Source organism: Ammodytes marinus, assembly GCF_949987685.1.
Source record: "Ammodytes marinus genome assembly, chromosome: 1".
NCBI classification, from domain to species: Eukaryota; Metazoa; Chordata; class Actinopteri; order Uranoscopiformes; family Ammodytidae; genus Ammodytes; species Ammodytes marinus.
The window spans coordinates 24903848-24923337 of NC_137230.1; the positions used below are offsets into that span (position 1 = coordinate 24903848).

The 19490-nt window shown below is 40.3% G+C and overlaps 2 protein-coding genes across 2 annotated transcripts; both read right to left on the bottom strand.

Moving 5' to 3' along the window:
- Nucleotides 1-3307: 3307 nt before the first annotated feature.
- LOC307252611 (XK-related protein 5-like) lies at nucleotides 3308-12749 on the bottom strand (the record flags this gene model as incomplete). The annotated part of the gene is made up of 13 exons (XM_080030323.1): nucleotides 3308-4017; nucleotides 5653-5863; nucleotides 6063-6128; nucleotides 7309-7499; nucleotides 7705-7872; nucleotides 8447-8558; nucleotides 9005-9174; nucleotides 9340-9418; nucleotides 9568-9701; nucleotides 10605-10771; nucleotides 11025-11130; nucleotides 11222-11311; nucleotides 12641-12749. 13 exons carry the CDS (start codon nucleotides 12747-12749, stop codon nucleotides 3308-3310), a joined length of 2313 nt encoding a protein of 770 aa, XP_079886449.1.
- Nucleotides 12750-17086: 4337 nt separating this feature from the next.
- Nucleotides 17087-19097, bottom strand: LOC307271379 (protein eva-1 homolog A-like; the record flags this gene model as incomplete). The annotated part of the gene is made up of 3 exons (XM_080053809.1): nucleotides 17087-17199; nucleotides 17868-18230; nucleotides 18995-19097. The coding sequence occupies 3 exons, from the start codon at nucleotides 19095-19097 to the stop codon at nucleotides 17087-17089; spliced, it is 579 nt and encodes a 192-aa protein (XP_079909935.1).
- Nucleotides 19098-19490: the final 393 nt, after the last annotated feature.

Here is a 19490-nt window from a genome sequence, read left to right on the forward strand (position 1 = left end):
CTATCACCAACCACAGTTGCTCTGTGGCAATCCTTGCAGAATGAGGTGATGCATGTTGACACACAGTGGCAGTCCAGTGAATAAGTATTGGTACGCTTAATCTGCAAACTAATTCCAGTCCGTCAATAGAAACTGTGTCTAAACAATTTCACAAGTGAAACTTTTGCACAATACCCTAAAATACTGCACCGTAGCTGTCCACACATTTTATAACAGTTAATGTGACCAAATATAAAAGAAGGGATTAAAAAAAATACAAAATGGTCAAATAAGAAATACAAGCACAGGTTATCATTCACATCTGGTGTGCAAAGCAAAGCATTTTCTTTCTTATAAGATACAGCACCATAGACGCGAGACAAGCATGGGAGCTGAGGCTGTCTTTCTACAAAGAAAAACGCTGATTCATGATGATCGAGCCAAGGCATTGCTGCAGTCTAAAGCGTGTGCATGGATTTTTTAAAATTTGTGCACTAAGATACATTTCATAGGCTGGCTTATTGCTGTTGCGTACACATACATTCTAGCGTGTGTGTTAACTACTGTAAATGTGTTAGCGTGTGTCTAGTTATTATGGTAAGTGCTTTCTTTCTTAAAAGGAATAAATACAATTCTCTGGATGCCAATATAAACTAGGAACATGCAGTGACACATTTATCTTTACAGCAGGCTGCAGTATATGAACAACAGTTTGAGTTTCATAAAGCATGTTTTTCTACGTACTTTGTTTCATAAACCCTAGTTTATATTCTTAAAGTGCTACCCATGTTTTATCAGCAAACATAAGCATCAAAACCATTTAACTGCTCATTTCAGATACAGACCTTACCTTATCGTTATCGTATTTGTTTAGAAACACAGAAATAAAGGAAAATTAAATAGCGTAATTAAAAAATAAGAAAAATAAAAGACAACTATGCATGGAAGACTGATATTGCTAAATACCACATTCTATGATTACAATCCCATTTCTCATATTGGAATAAATAATATTCATAACATAACGTAATATTGGCATTGACCAAACTGGAAACTCATAGCAGCATATTCATTCCAGAATTAACCACATTGCTTCTGTATTACTTACTTTCCCCCCTTGTTGGAGCTACATTATCAGAAATGTTTTATATTTGTTTCTGTATTTTCAGTCATACCCTGAGCAATTACATGTTCTCAAGTTAATTAAATCAGTGTTGTCACATGGAAATTGAAGTTTAACTGAGGTAGGAGGTTCATTTAACAGCTGAAGGACAACAGATATTTGTTAGTCGTGGGCTTTACAGGTGAATGCTACAGGTATTTAGAGTTATAGCTTGCACACTAGTGTACATGTTGTACTGTGTGTCATTTTAAAATACATACATATTTGTTCTCTTGTGGACATTTCTATTTACTTAACATGGGGCGTAATTACTGCAACAGATTATCACTTTTGTAACTCAAAACTGAACTGGCTACTTTTCCCTCTTGAGAGCATCCCAAAAGTAAAAGAGCAGCTGGTGAGGTAAAACTTCACATATGATGCCATTGTATTTCTAATATACATGTTAAACTTTCTTCACAGAGCTGGTATGCTGTGTGCTCTTCAATAAAACAAAGGAGAGTAAATGAATGCTATCTGCAAATAAAATAGAGGAGCAGGCACCCAATAAAACCTTTTAACAATAAATAATTAGGTGGTGAAGTAGAAGGCCAAATTTCAATTAAAAAATGTTAAACACTGAGCTAGCGCAAATTATAATTTAACTATAACTACTGCTACTGCAGTTTGTTATCATGTATCTTACATGTAACTGTATCTTACTATCATTCGTATACTTCTTTGCTTAAATTGCATAAAAAAAAAGAAACAAAATGTGATTGTCTGAGATGTTCATAAATGTAACGTCTTTTTTATAGGACAGGAACACATCCTCATTCATTTTTCCCTGCAGATAATTTTTGTAATTTTTCTGAGAGCCAAAGAATATATTTTTTAATGTCAAAAAAGTATGTTTGTGTATGGGAATCTTGTCTAAATTCTGAAGGCTTTGTTATTGTACTTTTTCTTTTTTATAAGGTCAAATTTCGTTTTTTTTAAGCATTGTAAACACATAAGACACTTTTTGATCAACAAATAAAATAAATATCAAATTAACATTATCTGATATTCCTGTTAATATGAAATTTTTCTTAATTTCCCTTTGATGAATTCAATCATAGGAGATTTTGCTACAGCCACTCGAGTTGCGAACGATAAAACTTTAGCTGTACCTTTTCTGCTTTAAAGTGCTGACCGACTGAAATCATGGCAGTTGCATTTGGCAAAGGAAAGCACAGCATATACATATTTCTCCATTAAAACCCTTTCCTTTAGTCATTTGCTTATCTGATAGTTTCAATAAAATAAAGACAGACACATTAATTAACAGGTATGACTAATTCTGTTACTCTGTATATATTTCTTTGTCAGTAATGTGTGTAAACGCCAACCATGTACTGTATACAAAGTGAGTAACTGACTGATTGGATGAATGAGAGGCTTCCTGGTAACTGGACGAGATGTTCAACATCATCTAAAGCGTTAACAAGCGCAAATACGTCATTTATTTTAAAGATATGCTTGAATTTGCATTAAGTACGCATTATTTATATTTTTCATAACACTTCAGTGTGTTAGACTGATCTCACCAGTTTTAAAAAAAGAGACTGGCATTGTGCGAGTGGAGTTGGAGGAGACTCTGCCGACAGCATGTGTGGTTATTGTAAACAAGTTAATTCACCTGGTTCTTTCAGAATATTCTTGTTTATCAATATCCAACTTGATGCACAAGATCCACATGCTCGTTTATGCTTTGTGATTTCAATTGTCATCTTAAAAATTTGTTTAGCTTCATAATTTCACCTGTGTTAACCTCATGTGACTGCACTGCGTGAAGAAGACAGAAAATCGTCTGCATCTGGGTTTTCTGTGGTTAATTTTGTAATGATTGTGAAGTGTTAGGGGTTTATTTATATGACTGAAAGTGAGACCCCACATCCATTAGCACCTGTGAGTGTAATTCATCTCTGTAATTAGTTAACCAGTCTTCTGTAAATATAAAAAATAAGTTGAAAGAATACACCAACCCTAAAACTATATATTCTGTATATCCTTCCATGACTGATTCAAATTAATTGCTAATAATTTCTAATAATAACTCCCAACCAAGCCTTGCTCAAGGTAGTTAATGCATGAATTCATGTATATCCCTAACTGACGAACTAACAAAAAGACGTCATTCCCCGACCCAGTTGTTCCCGTTCCCTTCACCACCCCCCATCCTCCTTACACCAATTTTTCTCTGCTGTCCACAAACTGGACAATCTGTCTGCGAGCGTGGGAGATGGTTGGAGTGAGTGGAGTGATTTGAGTGAGTGGAATAATTTGAGTACCGGGCGTAGTAGCACCGGGCGTGAGAGCCCCGGGAGTTGAGAGAGCGGGAGTGGAAGCCCCAGGAGTTGAAGCAACAGATGAAGAAGCAACAGGCGTAGAAGCAACGGGTGACGAAGCAGCGGGTGTTGATGCACTAGGGGTTCCACCCGGGGTTGGGCCTGGTGTTGTACCGGGAGTGGCTGGGATGATGACAACAGGGCCCAGGCTCGGACTTTCAGCTCCAGGTCGAGGCTCCAGCCGCGGGGTGGACGTGATAAAACGAGCCTCCCTGATCCTGTAGGGACTCCTGTAGCTGGAGATGGGCGACAGCTCGGAACCCCAGCCGAGATAGCTTCCACTGGAGGGAGAGGGAGCTTCGGCGCTGAAGTACAGCGTGTTGCTGGACTCTCCGGGCATGCCTGCTTTTCTCTCTGGGGAGGTGAGCAGCAGAGGGGAACGCCTCTCAGGGGACCACGCGGGAGTCTTGATGTCCAGGGATGCCACGGAGGAGGAGGCCTCGCTAGGGGTGGCCGCGTTGCTGTCGATGTGGCGGAGGCTTCCATGTTGCAGCGGAGACGAAGGTGTCGGCGAGCCGTAAACAGCACTCTGAAACTCCTCATCACCTTTGAAATTGAAAGCACAATGATTTGAAGTGTAAAGTGTTTTTAAAACTCTATATATTGAAATATTCAAAAAATAATGAGGTAAGAACATAGAATACATTTGCTTGAATGCTTCAATGTTTCCTTTAGGACAGAATAAATTAGCATCTAAACCAGTTTTAAGTATTAGCATTTCAGAGTTAAGATGAAAAGATTAGAGCAACCAGCAAAGGTGTGTCTCATGTGTATGTACTTGTGTACTCTATAAACACTGATACTGCAAAGAAGGTGCATAACTGCTGAATGAAAATCGTTGTGCAACAGCAACACTACTTCCCCACTCACTATTTTATCTGAAAAAATACAAAGAACCAAACTCAAAGCAATTAGTAAAATCAATCACGACTACTGGTTTGTGACAGGAGTCACTCACAATTCTGAAACCCACAGAAAATTCTCCCCGCACTGCCGTTCCTCTACAGAACTTTACAATTCTTTCAGCTCACTGTTTTTCTTTCTGTCCTGCAACTTGCAACAAAACCCTTAAAACCCCTTAAAACTATTTGGAGCACTATCGGAGTTAAAAGAGATTGGATATCGGACTTAAATTTGTCAGGTGGGCAGTAACCAACTCTCAATGATAATAATAATAATAATAATAATAATAATAATAATAATAATAATAATAATAATAATAATAATAATAATAATAATAAGGTAATTTTTTTTCTTTTTGTGAAGTCATTAAACATTTAAACATAAATTTAGTTTATTGTATTTTTATGCTTTTCATTTTGTTTTTGTATTGTTTTTGATATGTCTGAAATAAAATAAAAATAATAATATAATGATTATATTGCTCAGTGTGACTGTTGGATGTTTAAAAAGGCAACTGTTCGCCTACAACACCATATCAACTTTATAAAGTAGGCCTAATGCTTCATTTCACTGCCCCCAAGTGGCAACAAAAAATCTGTCATTTCAAATTTTAAGGGTATTTTTTGAGACAGTTACAACTGGCAGCATTGGAGAACACACAATGGTTGCGTTCCGAATCGCATACTCTTTCTTTTTTCTATTCTACATACTACATCTGACGATAAAAAGAATCTAGTTAGGATGCAGTAGGCATACTATTGGGACATACTTTTCTCTCTTATTTCATCATAACATTGCGCCTTGATCTTGCCTCTTGATTTCATATCCGTCGCATCCCCGTTTGTTTTCATAACAAGGACCTATAGGCTTCGTCGATGTTACGTCACTTCACGTGCGCACTGGATTGTGGGTCAGAATCGCCCAAATAGGATGCACTTTTCAACACTAACAATCTTGGCCGCATGAAGTAGACCATCCGGGTATTCTAACCATCCTAAATCTGGCCACAAGAATCGGGACATCCTAAATCTTTTTTCTACATACTATATAGTAGAAAGTATGCGATTCGGAACGCAACCAATGTGTCTTATTAACAGTGCGACAACGAACCAGGTGGATCCATTCATGTCATCATGTGCGCCCAGATGGATGGCCACTTTGGACATAATAATTTTCACTGCAATGACTCACAGTAATTTGTATTGGGATATGGATGATTTAGTGCAGTAGTTTTTTAAATGTATGCAGTACTGAGTGTGTGTTGATCAGTCATCCAACCTTTTTCCTCCGACAGTGGAGCACTGAACTCTTCCTCTGCGGTCTCTTCAGGAATGACCTCCTGGACTGGGATGATCTCTGGAAACCTTCTCACATCGTGGATGGTTGTGGGCGGAGCTCTTCTCACTGGTCTTGCTATTGCACTGGTGGGGACTGGCTTTGGCGGCTGGACCACCTCTTTCACCTGGGGAGAAGATAGACAGCTGACAGCCTCAGACAAAATGAAAATTCTAAAGTTCTATACAGACCCTGTAAACATGGGGCAGTCTATGTGCTTTCATCTCCATTTTCAAACACCACAAAAAGTGTCTTTAGTAAGTACAAATTCAATGCATTTGTATTTGGAATTATGTGTTATGTTATGTGAGTGATCAATTAAACAAAGCTCTTTCCTGTGGAGCCTGGGTCACCTGTGGTGGAGATGGTTGAGGATCTGGTAGAATGATCTGAGGAACTTGCGGTTGAACAGGTGGAATCTGACAAATCACAGCACAAATACGAATAAGAAATCATTTTAAAGTAATCTTAAAAGACATCACACAGGTTTAGCAAGCATACCTCCTATTACAGTTTTTCTCAGTTGCTTTGGTGCTTTTCTCAGATCAGAATGAAAATTCTCATAACTATTAGTTCAACCTCCGCAACATTTAGTCATTTGAGCACATCATAGTAGCAATTGTAATTATAACATTGTCATTTGCTTATGTCATGTCAGTCAAAATGAACTATACTTATGGATGCTGAATAGTCGTTCCCAATAAAACTAATAGTCTTCATTTCATTGCTTGAGTCTGTTCAAGCAAATTCTGTCAAGCAAATTGTATACCTTTCTTATAATTTTTTCCTGGAAATGTCTCCTAAATTGAACAATTGCTCTCAGGTGGACTTCAGCTTTCACTCAAGAGGATAATAGATGTAGATGAAAATATGTGGCCAGACAGACAGGAACGTCTGGATGTGCCAGAATGATTTACCTATATATGTTCAGTTACAATATGTCCTGTTATATTGTTCACATTTGTGCACAGCTCTACCAAAAGGGTGTTTTTTTATGTTTGTTCTAAATAAGTGACTGAAGTGTATTTTTCTTTTGCACAATGCTGTAGAATTGTAAAGAGCATATACAGTAAAAATGTGAAACATACATATTCAGTGTCTTGTACTCACTTACTCCCTTAACTACAGCAATGTGTAACTTTACTGTAGTTTTCAAATGGCTGTACAAGTAGTGTGTAGTGCTGTCTTGAGCATTTTCAGGTAGTGCCACCGAGTTCTGACCTTTTTTTTGCATTGGAAAACACTGAGAGAATAAACTGTCATAATGAAAACATGACAAAGCCATTTGACTATCTTGTTCATAAACGATGGTGTCAAGACTTCTCATTTTGATGACACTGGCAGTTTCATTGACATGAATACTTGCTTTTGAGGAATAGACTATCCATTTTGAGCAAGTGACGTACTTTTGCAGGTTATCCACTAGGTTTTGCAGTTTGCACTAATTGTTTTGAGAAATGCACTAACTGCTGTGCAAATGTTAATAGTGATGTGAAAAAAGCACCAAAGCGACTGAGAAAAACTGTAATTGAATTAATTTTAAGGATCAAGGTGCAGAAACTTTTAAAAAGAACATTCAACAACAGGAACACAACACACCTGAGGGACATAAATATCATCAGGGGAGTGAACCTCTTCAGACAGACCCATTAGTCCGGCTAGTCCACCCTCGCCATATGCAGACCAGATCATGGCTACATTTCCTGTCTTCAGGGCCAAGCGAATCAGTAGCCAGTGGTGATGTTTCCAGCCCTCCCATTGGATAGGGAGTTCCATAATGGTCCCACCTCCTAATTAACAAAAATAGTCGCAAGGTTAGATATACAGATAGATAGATAGATAGATAGATAGATAGATAGATAGATAGATAGATAGATAGATAGATAGATAGATAGATAGATAGATAGATAGATAGATAGATAGATAGATAGATAGATAGATAGATAGATAGATAGATAGATAGATAGATAGATAGATAGATCGTCTTTGACAGACCAGACAGTGTTGTATGGCGATGGAAATTGGGTGAGCCTTTCTCCTCCAATGACAGTGTAGATCCCCGCTCCATGCAGGCTCCACCTATCCCCCTGTGGCGAATACTCTGGAAAATCTCAAAAGATTTGGGGTGCAGGAAACGATAGTACAGCACCAAAGCTATCACTCCTGGAGAGAGAGAGAGAGAGAGAGAGAGAGAGAGAGAGAGAGAGAGAGAGAGAGAGAGAGGAACAGGTAAATAGAGGACCAACTGGGAGGACTTTGGAAACGTGGCATTAAGTCACACTCCTAACATACAACTGTGGAAAATTAGACTTGATTAAAAGAGAACGTGTTTGTATTTGTACAAATATTTATAATGTTTAGTCAGATGGCTGGTGGTTGGTCCACACTGAAGTATCTAACCAACTATTAAATGGATTTCCCTTAGGTTTTGTACTGACATTAATGGTTCCCTGACACTGTACTGACTGGGACATTTCCTGTAGTGTTCACATTTGAGGTTCACATTTTCCGTTTCCAAAAATACCTCTTCAATTGGAGGAATTGCCATGAAATTCGGTACACACATACAAGCCCATGTCAGGATGAACTGCGCCAACTAGTGAATGTACACATGCTAAACGTAGATGGCAAACATGATAAACATTTTAACTGATTAACATAGAGTGACCATGTGAGCATGCCCACATGAGCATTTAACATAGCTGTAGACTGTACTGTGTGTGGCTGTGTGTCTCACCAATGAGGAAGCTACAGAACACTGCAGCTGGGATTCCCACAGTATCCCAGGACACCATGGTAAACAACCACGAGGAGGCCAGAAGAAGAAAAGTGTTCTCCAAGAACATGGCCTGAAGAATACACAGGCACAGAAGAAGATGCTTACCTTTCCCCACATTTTAAATTAATCATCGTCTCACATTGAACTATTCAATTTAAGTCTTATAGTGTTTTACTGTGTTGCATATCCAACTGTTATTCCACTTTTGTCTTACAGATGCCATTGATCCTCTGTTACATTATCAATACCTCAGATATGCCAATAAGGGGACACATTTCTAGAACATTTCATTATCCCCATTGTACATTTTGGCATGGGGTGAGACCTGCAGGACCGAGAATGATCAGAATCTTCAATTTTCATATAATGTAACCAACCATGTTTTAATTGCTTGTACTGGCTCATACTTACCTCATGTCTGTAATGTGACTAGAAGTTTCTATAATTTACATTTTCTGGATTCAATTGAAAACACTACAGCACACAAGCATACACTGACCACAAACACACACATACCAGGTAGAACCCAGCCATTCGGCATCTGGATTGACCGTACTTTACGTTGAGGAAAAGGAATATGTGAATGGCTCCCAGAACAAGGTTGAAGAGTCTCCATCGATTAGTTGAACGTATGATGTCAGTCTGCTGAGAAACCATCCAGAAAGTTGCACCCAGCCAGTGCACACCTGACACACAAACACACACAACTAGTATAATATTTAACTTTTAATATGTCCACAACAGCACAGATTAAGACGAGTCAGGATTAAAAAAACACACCAGTCACTTCCTTGCATAGCAGACAATGGAATGTTAAGCTTTAAAGGTGAATCTTCGGCATCCAAACTTACCAATGACTCCCAGGATCCACTGTTTGAAGATACGTGTGAAGAGCATGAGAACAGCAAAACGTGATCCCAACATACCGACCTGAGGACACAGAGAACACCTGTTATACAAACAAAGCCAAAATGCCACTCATGACGTTTGAAACCCATACATACGTATATAAATATTCCACTCCTTATATTGATAGTGGGTACATAATGGCTGTTGGAAGGTTGTTTAAATATGCCCACCCTCCATAGCAGTCGACAGAGAATGGCAGCGGGGGTCATTTGCAGGTGTCCTGGTCTGATTAGCGAACAGGCTCTGGCATAGAGGACCAAGGCCCAGGCAAGAGAAAACAAACACAGCACAAAACATATTGAGGCTGGAGGGGAGAGAAGAAAAGACACATGATTACTTCAATACATTTGAATGCTACACAGTATACATACTGTTCATCAGATTCAAGGGTGCAACAGATGCACACTGGGGGGTAGTGAAATTGGTTTGATTTAAAGGTGTATTAATTCTAGGCCACTAGGGAGCAGCAGAGCAAACAGCAGAACAAGGTGAAAACAAAACATCTCACATATTGTCACCGTCTATGTTGAAAAGACAGCTTGCAATATACAGTAAGGTACTAGACATGATAAATGACATCCACACTCATTTGACTTGAATAATTGAGCTGTTCTGAAGTGAGATAATTGGACCATCAAAGGAGCCTGCTCTCCCAGGACAACCAAATGAAATGGTCACACTACTGTGTAATAAATATAGGATGTCTAATAAAATTAAGTCTCTGTAACTTTAAACCCGATGGGAATATTTGAGCTCTTTACCATATCTGTATATGACCCTTTCATACAACACCTTTGATGAACATATGAAGAAACAGCTGGATATGGGTATGATTACACAGTATAATGTCAGTAAATTGGATTATTAAAGTTGATATTGCAAACTAGTTACCAAACTTTAGCTTATTTACACAGGAGTTATAAATGAACATAGCCTGTGACAATGAATTTGTATCATGATGTTATGCAGGTCTATCATGGGGTTGTCTGGCACTATGTTCTACTGGGCCATAGTTAATATTGCACTTATATCACTGATCTGGTTGAGAGTACTTAACATTAACATATTTGGTAACATCCTCTCTTGAAAGTTGTTGGTTCATGGACTTCTGATTAATGTACTGTCAGACAATCGATACTGTACATGATTTTACTACCACACACACCCAAACAATGATAGGCGCTAACCCGACATCATTGCCCTGTACCTGGAGATTTGATTCCTATATCAGTACAGATGAGCACATAGGTCTGCAGCAGGGTCGAAGGGAGGGTGACCATTAAGGCCTCAAGCAGACGGAGGGCTGATACATCAGCCTGCTGCATGATCTCACCATACACATCCTCATCTGGCAAACAGATACACTCTGCCAACCTGTGAAAGGCCGGAGATGGAGATGAATACAGAGAGAGAGAGAGAGAGAGAGAGATGTACACCATTACATTATCACGTCAGTAAACATTCCAATGACTTGTTTTATAATTGTCCCACTCTAACCAGCATAAACATCACTGATTGTATTGATCATTGACCAATGAAAGCAATTCTGGGCATTCCCTCATGCCAATATTTCCATGACACACACAAACATAAACATATCCACATATATAGTAAAAAGTGAGCCCACCTTTTGAAGATGCCCAGGTGCAGTACGTGTGTCCAGGTGAGAGACTTCCTGCGGATTCGTCCATCACGCAGGTACCACCGATAACTGAGCCACTGAGGAACCCAACCTGAGAAACACAGAGGGATGAAAATCAAGATCAATCTATTTATCTAAGATCCATCCTATCTGTTTGGTTTCTGCCTTTGATGTCTTCTCACCTGGCAGCAGGAGCAGTGCAGTGAAGCCGGCAAGATGGGCGTAGCAGTAGTTGTGACCCGACCACAGATAGTACACAAAGCAGTAGATCACTAGGGAAAGAGGGAAAACAAACACAAACACACACATGCACACATTTAGAAACAAATTTAAGACACAGCAGAAACTGTCACTATTTCTTATGGGTGAGCCTGTATATTATACTATTATTGAACAACTTTAAAAAAGCCTGAATAATTAAAACAAAGAAATCCGATGTAACTGAATAGATTTGCTGAACTTTAAGGGTGGAGTCTGATTCGGGAGAAGGCTTGGTGTTAAAAAAACACTTTCTGGTAAAATCAGTAAATATCTCCTCATGATCTGCTATCTGTTAGTAGGCCTACAATGTGCACGCACCTTGTTGTTACTGTAATGCATATGTCTCAAATATTACTGCCAGTCTGACAAACAGTCTGGCAGAACTGTATAGTGTTTACATCAGGAGTAGGCTAACATCCAGCAGTTGGTCAGTGGATGGTTGCCAGATGTGTGTGTGTGTGTGTGTGTGTGTGTGTGTGTGTGTGTGTGTGTGTGTGTGTGTGTGTGTGTGTGTGTGTGCGTGTGTATATATTTTGTGAGCATCCACACTTTTTCATATGACCTCTGTTCGACACTCCGCCCCATACAACACAACAAGGCTGCTGATGCCTCCTCTCCATTTCTGTTTTTCACTCACACCCTCCACATCACACACTGCAGCTCTGCCTCCCTCCATCCATGTAATCTGAACCATTTCAGATGCTAAACGGGCGGTCTGTTCGGGCAGACTAGGCCCCCGTCCTGGGGTACGCCCATCCCCTTATCCATTCATGCACCCCAAAGAAGAAAAAAAGCGCGCTGAAATATTGACAACATGGCTTCGTTTTGTTTTTATTCAGGAAACATCACAAATAAGCTGACGAGATGCAGTCTAAGAGATTTAAAAAAAACTCTGGCATGACTCTGCAGTTTAGCTGCATACAATTTTTCATAGCATGCAGCGTTTAAAAATAGGAAAGCGCGCAATAGTGCTGACTGCAGACTCAGGTCTGACTCTATTATTCATTATAACCAAACAGCAGACAGCCGCAATATAACTTTATTTTGGATTATAGCAGATGTTTAAATTGGCTACATCACAGCCAAAGCAGTCTGTCTCATCTACCGTGGATTATGTGTCTCTTCCCACCGCAGCTCCGAACATCCTTACACTGTAGCCAAAAAAAGGCACGCGCCCACGTACACGCGCATATAAAGTCAAATAACACACAACAGAAACCATCACATAATAATCAACTGTCATTCGCTGGTAAAGTGACACAACTCGGGTATATTATCTGTGTGCAGGGTGTGTACGAGCGCGAGAGTGTGTGTGCGTGTGTGTCCCAGGTAGGACTCACGTGCCGTCCTCTCCGCAACGAGGAGAAATGCGGTAAAGATGAAGACGCAAACTTGGCAGCACGGCATACAGGCGCCTCCGTTGCTCGGGGCCGCTGAGTAGTCCCTCATGGCGGATTGATAACCTAAAGAGTCGGCCCCAGGTTGACAGCGGTAGCAGTGTGTGTTAGTCGGCGGTCCGGTGGTTGTTCTGGTCCCGGTCGGGAATCGGTCGAGCTGCAGCAGCCTTCTCCCTCTGCTCCCCGTCCCAACGTCACCGCCCGTCCCGTTAAAGCGATAGCCCTGGTAGAGAAGGAGACGGTATTCGAATCAAATGTAGGTTTTAATTCAACATTATCGACACATGCTGCACACTGTGTGTACTATATAGACATGTACACATTTATATAGCCTGCTGTAGTCCTACATAACCACATGCTTCATGGAGGCTGTATAAAGTAGACTTTATTTAATAACTAACCCATTAAATATGTATTTCTTAAAGCTATGGTGTGTAACCTTTTCATATGAATGTCGGCAAGGCCTACATTTCAAGCCATCGCCAAATGAGCATGACACAAAGTTGACGAAGCCTATCAGCTCCAGAAAAATCCCAAGAGCCAAATAAATGTTTCAGTTGTTGATCTACTAAGAAGAAAGCTAAATGCACGATCACCGAATACTTACCTTGTGTAGATGCACCGGCGACAGTCTTGTTGTACTTATTCAGAATTACTCATGGGGGCAACAGAAGTTACGCACTATCTTTAAAGTTTGCACTGTTTGTCTCTGTGTTCAATCTGCAGGAAATCGGACTTGTTTAGCCTGTTGCTTGCCCATTGACACTGTTGTTCTTTATAGGCTATTTATATGAACACCTATTTGTCACCTATCATAATAATGATTGTTTAGTAGGCTACCTTGTACCTATCTTTGTCCAGGTGAATGTTTGTTTCAATCTTCTTATAAATTGATAGCACTGCAAGAAACTTACATAAACTGGAGTCAAACACTTCGTATGTTTTTCTCAACAGAACTGATTCTGATTCAGATTTTGAACCAAAAAAGAAAATTGCATGTTTGATGTTGCATTTAGTAATCAACTGCATTACATGTGTGACTTGTGAACATTACATTTGTATGCCCTCTGCAAAACAATGTCCTTGACCTATGGATACAAAAACATTTAATAATAAGACTTATTTTAGAGGAAATATAGGAGTTCATAAACAAAGCACTGCACTTTAAGTGTCTTTAGTCTTAAAATGATAATATTAATGATTACAACATGGATAATGTTAATGATGATTAATGTTGGGCTTTAATTAAAGGTGAAGTAAGCGGTTTATTTATGTTAATATAAGTGTTAAATTGCTCTTTATTCATACAGTGATCACTTACATAATGTGCGAGTTTCATAAAGCCGATCTCTCAGTCAGTTGCTTTGTACGGTGGCGCTGAGCATTCACCAAATAAAAAAAAGTTTCACAGCTAATGTAGCCGTTAGCACACTCAGGATCTCGTAATTACGAGATCTTTTCTCTTAGCACACTCAGGATCTCGTAATTACGAGATCTTTTCTCTTAGCACACTCAGGATCTCGTAATTACGAGAAAAGATCTCGTAATTACGAGATCCTGAGTGTGCTAACGGCTACATTAGCTGTGAAACTTTTTTTTATTTGGTGAATGCTCAGCGCCACTGTAGCTTTGCATGTAATCGGCAAATAAACTCATTGGAGGATCCCAACATTTTTATCCAATCACAAGAGAGAACGCTACAAACCGACACCCGTCTCACTCATGGTCTCACTGCCGGTGCACGCCAGAGCAACAGATGGGTGAATGTTTATGCGCCTACAATGGAGGAGCAGGTAAAAATCCTTCCCAATGGCTGTTTTGATGTTTTATATCATGTTTTATCACACTTATGGATCTGAGATGATGCTAGATAACTTGCTGCTTGAAGACCGCAGTGCATTAGGGACGAGCGAGGGGACTGCTAACTGCAGTAACTGACAGGAAGCAGGAAGAAACCATTCCGCTTACAGCACCTTTAAAGCTACAGTGCAGAACTTTTTTCATTTAAATGCATGTTGGTTACATTTATGCCATTAAATGAGTTGTCACCTCAACAAAACTCTCTCTGTATTTCTCAGTATTGCAGAGTTTACAAACTGGTGCCGCCCCGACACTGGCGGAGGAGCTCCCAAGAAGTGTTTCAGTTGTTGATTCTACCACTAAGGAATAGCCTGGATGGGGGCGCATATGAATCCGTCCCATGGTCGTTCTCTGCATGTCATTCCCCTCTCTACCCCATTTCCTCTCTGTCTCTCCAAATTGTCCAATAAAGCTTAAAAATCTAAAAAAAAATTATCTTAAAAAATAAATAATGTGCAGCATAAGAAATAAAATCCATGTGCAATTCCCGACGACTTACCTCATGTAAATGCGCCGACAGCATTGTTGTAACTACTCATGGGAGCAACAGAAGTTAAGCACTATGGGCCAGTTTCACAGACATGGATTAAGCCTAGTCCTGGACAAAATGGAATTTTGAATGGAGATTGTCCATTGAAAGTACAATTTAGTCCAGAACTAGGCTTAATCCATGTCTGCGAAACCGGCCCTATAACTTTTATGACAGGGTCAGAAGAGACAGAGATATTTTAATAATACACTTTTCTATTTATCTTCATTCAAGTGTTCTGATTAACAGCTTTCTTGTTCTTTATTTTCCTTACTTTCTCTTGCCTTTGCTCCTTATTTGGAGGGACCGGGAGCAGGGGCACCTTATGGACACCAGGGGGAGTCTGACTCCATTCATTTCTGCGTTGTATTTGTCACATAATATAAATGATAGAGAGCACAGTTATCATGAACTTTTCTCCATCACCACAGAAACCCAGCTGGCTTTGTTCCAACACATACCCTCTATGTTCATGATGGTGTGTTAATGTGGGCACTGGTCACTAGTTGGAAGGGGCATCTACGTAGAGGTTACATTCGGGGCAAATAATTTGGCATAATTCCTTAATTATTTCTGATATGCTTCAAGGTGCACTATGTAACTTTGAGTGAGTCAGAGAAATAAAAATGTCTAAGGTATATTCTCGTAACTGAATTAAAAAACTTTCCTCAGGAGAATTGGTTTCTTGGAACACTGAAGTTAGAAAGCTACCTGAAAATGTACTGTTTCTGTTTCACTGTTGTTGTTTTTACTTTAGCAGGGCCCACAGTGTTGTTCGCAAACATATTCTAGTCTTGAGTTTGGTCCTATGTGCATCAAAATAATTATGTTTGGATTTATGATGATAGAATTATTTAATACCAAGAATTACATGTACAGAAAATAGGTTTTGTAAACTAACTACCGGCTTGCTTAGCAAATGTAAACAAATACCAGTCCCCTGAAACTGCATAGTGCACCTTTAATAAATATGTCCCTTAATATAACAGCCAAACAAGCAAGGCCCAGCCCAACTTCCAGCCCTAAGATGGTCAGTATTATAAAACATTCAGTATTTTGCTTGTGTCTCTGTGCATTATCAGCTGTGGGTCATTGGTGTAGCCGCTATTACTGGAACTCCTCATGATGTTCCCAAGTGATGTTTTGTGCTCCTACTACCACAGTCCACATTCTCTCCTCACAGCGGATGTGATGCATGCTCATTCACACAAAGACACTGAAAGATAGTTCAAGAAATCTGAATCAATGTATTTCAATTTAAAAGGGACTTTACTCAACACTATGTACAGAAAACAAAACAAGTTGATACATTTCCCCCCCAGCTCATTAGCACATGAGCCAAATAAAGACAGGCAGCTTGATCGTCTCAAACATGATGACCTGCTGTACTAATGTGCAACAACACCTACAGCTGATGATCTTCTCGCCAACAAACTTGTCGGTTTATACCTTGCATATTTTATCAACCACCACAGCCATTTTGTGCCATTCCTATAAGTGTGCATTCAGCCTATCTGTGGGGATGCAGAATTACCACAGTAAAAGCACCAGTATATTGTGTAAAATCCATCATTGGCACAGGGCTAATGACTCTCCCCATTTTATTTTTTCCCTATGATTTTTGTTTCCTTTAGTTCAAGGTCCAATTCTCGCCACCTGATTGTTTCAGTCTTACAAGCTCCCAAGAAGTTGAGTAAATAGCAACAACAGTGTCACCAATGCACTCCTTTGCCGGCTCCACAATCCCTCCGCTTCCTCCTCTGTATCAGCTCTGTGGTTCTGGAAAACACCAGTAAAACATTTTGAAATGTCATCCAGTATAGAAGGACTGAGCCATCACAACTCGTGTCTTTCTTGATGTTTACACAGTGAAGGGGAACTGCTCCAGGCAGCACTGTTGGTGACAGTTTGTTCTGTTCTTTGGTGAGGTGCAGACGGCTTTCTTTTATCCATCCATCTATCTTAATGTCCTTCCAACTATCTGCCTGTTTGACTGTGTGTCAGTAATATCTGTTGAGGCTTTGAGTGACTGTGCTGATGTCTGGTTGTCCGTTCATCCAGATCTCTCTGAGAATCCTTTCACGCTCTTCTAGCCGCTGGGACCGGTCCAAATCTGACGATGCACATAAAAAAGGCACATTGATAAAAAGATTAAAGCATTCGTATGCTATAGGCCTACACTGTTCGTTCATATAACCATCACATATTTACATTCCTATTCCTATTCCTATAAATAAGAGCCTGTGTTTGTGTCTGACTGTATTGCTCAGAGGGATAAACGTGTAGGCTACTGACACAATATTGAGGCAAACCCCCAAAACATGGGAGCTGGATTATCCTGGCCAACTAGACCAACTTAAACTTTGTGGCCGCCATGTTTAAAAACAGTGCTCTGAGACATCATTGTAACATAATCGGCATCTGTAATGATCACTAAGCGCAGCACAAATACGCTGGACCTGTCCGCAATAATGATCCGAACAAACATGGAGCCCGATTGGGGTTGGGAGGCCCGCGAGTGCTGTCACACAAACAAACAAACACACACACACACCACTCAAATGCCGCTCTGTTGTCCTGAACTGATCAGAAAGGGCAGGGACCCCCCTGCACCCCCTTGTGTAGGCCTATGCCACTCTATAGCTATCCTTCTTTATTATGGATGGTGGCTGAATGCTGTCAATTTAACTGTCAAATAAATGTAACAGAGTAAAAAGTTTGCCTTAAAAAATGTAGCCTAAGTAAAAAATTGTAAAGTGTGTTTGTCTGTTTGAGAGATACCCTCAGCTGATGTAAACATGTTAGCGTGCAGCAGGGCTCTCTCGAATCGCCGGTGTCTCCGTGACGACGGGTCAGTCGTATCATCCCAGTCCTCTGATTCGTTGTCCCCAACGGGCCTGCTCCTTCCCGCAGCAACGAGAGCGGTGCTGTTGGGATTACTGTCAACGGGCTGATGGTGGATGGGACAGGTGCTGTGAAGGCGGTGGTGATGATGCTTGTGTCTATGGCGATGGTGAGGGCGTTTACTGTTGCCGCAGTGACAGTCGGCTCGACAGTGGATCTGGAAGACGATGGCGCAGAGCGTGACGAGAAGACCAATGCTGACGCCGCCAAGAAACACCAAGGCTGTCCTCTCGGGCTGGTCTGAGAAAGAAACAAGAACAAAACACAATCAAGTTAATCTTTACCGCTTTCACCTGTCCACTAGTCTCCCCTTTTGAGTTTTTGTCTTTACGGATAACAAAATTGTTATTTGAATTTCTAACATGAACTGTTTTCATGGTGTAGTGCCAAAAATCATTTATATTTCTCACAATGCCATTGCTGAATCTCCTCTTTTCAACCTATGTCTGAAATACTCAGTTTAATTGCCTGTTCGCTTTCCATAAAGCCCAGTCTTCTCTGACTGGCCAGACCGATGTTGGGGCACAGGCACCACCTGCCAGCTCAATATGGTGGACAGTGTGTTGGATTCAGAGGTAATATGGGGTGTGCTTATCACAGGTGGTAGTGTTAAGTTATAGGCTTGTAATGATAATGAAGGGGGGGGGGGGGGGGGGGCGTGGCTTATCCCCTGACATCACAAGGGGAAGAACATTTGACTTGAGTTTTGTATCACAGGTTTCACTGGGGACCCATATTAATAGTGAAAACTCATGAAAAAGTGTATTTTGCATAATAGTTGACCTTTAGGAAAGTAAGTGTTATGAAAAATGTGTCAGGGATCAATATGAGATACATTGAAGGTTCTCATTATTAATGTGTGGTCCAGAGCCCCAAAATGGGTCCTTTCGGAAATTGATGCGGTCCCCAGAATGGCCTTCATGTTATAGGACTCAAAAAAAGTAAAATGGTGACTGCAGTGTGCAAAACATAGTCTTAGGTGCAGTTTCTCTGAGTGAACCTACCTGCAATAAAAGTGTAAGCTGCCAGTATGTTGCTTAGCAATGCCATCTCCTGGGAAACCACTGTCACCTCCATATTTGGGATCCCTGCTGCCGGAGAGCTCATGGTTTAACAGGGAGTTGAGCTTACTGTATTCTCCTGCAGAAGTCAGTGGAGCTCACACTTCATGACTCCCTCCTGGGTTGTAGGATTGAGGGGTGGGGGAGAGGACAGAAGTAACACATAGGGTTAGAAACAAGAAAAATCTCACTCCTTTTTGTCCTCACATGTAGATTACCATCCATAATTTAAAAGCATACTGTATATCCTTAATGAAAAGATAGTCATGACAATATTATTTATGGCAACCAACGGTGCTCAAAATTATACAAATTCCAGGTGGTGAAGGTGTAAAAAATGTGACACCAATAATTTCCATTTATCCACAGCTGAAACATGTCTTGCATGGAGACAAAACAAGTTAATTATAGAGTACTTTGGAAACCCCAATGCTTCAAC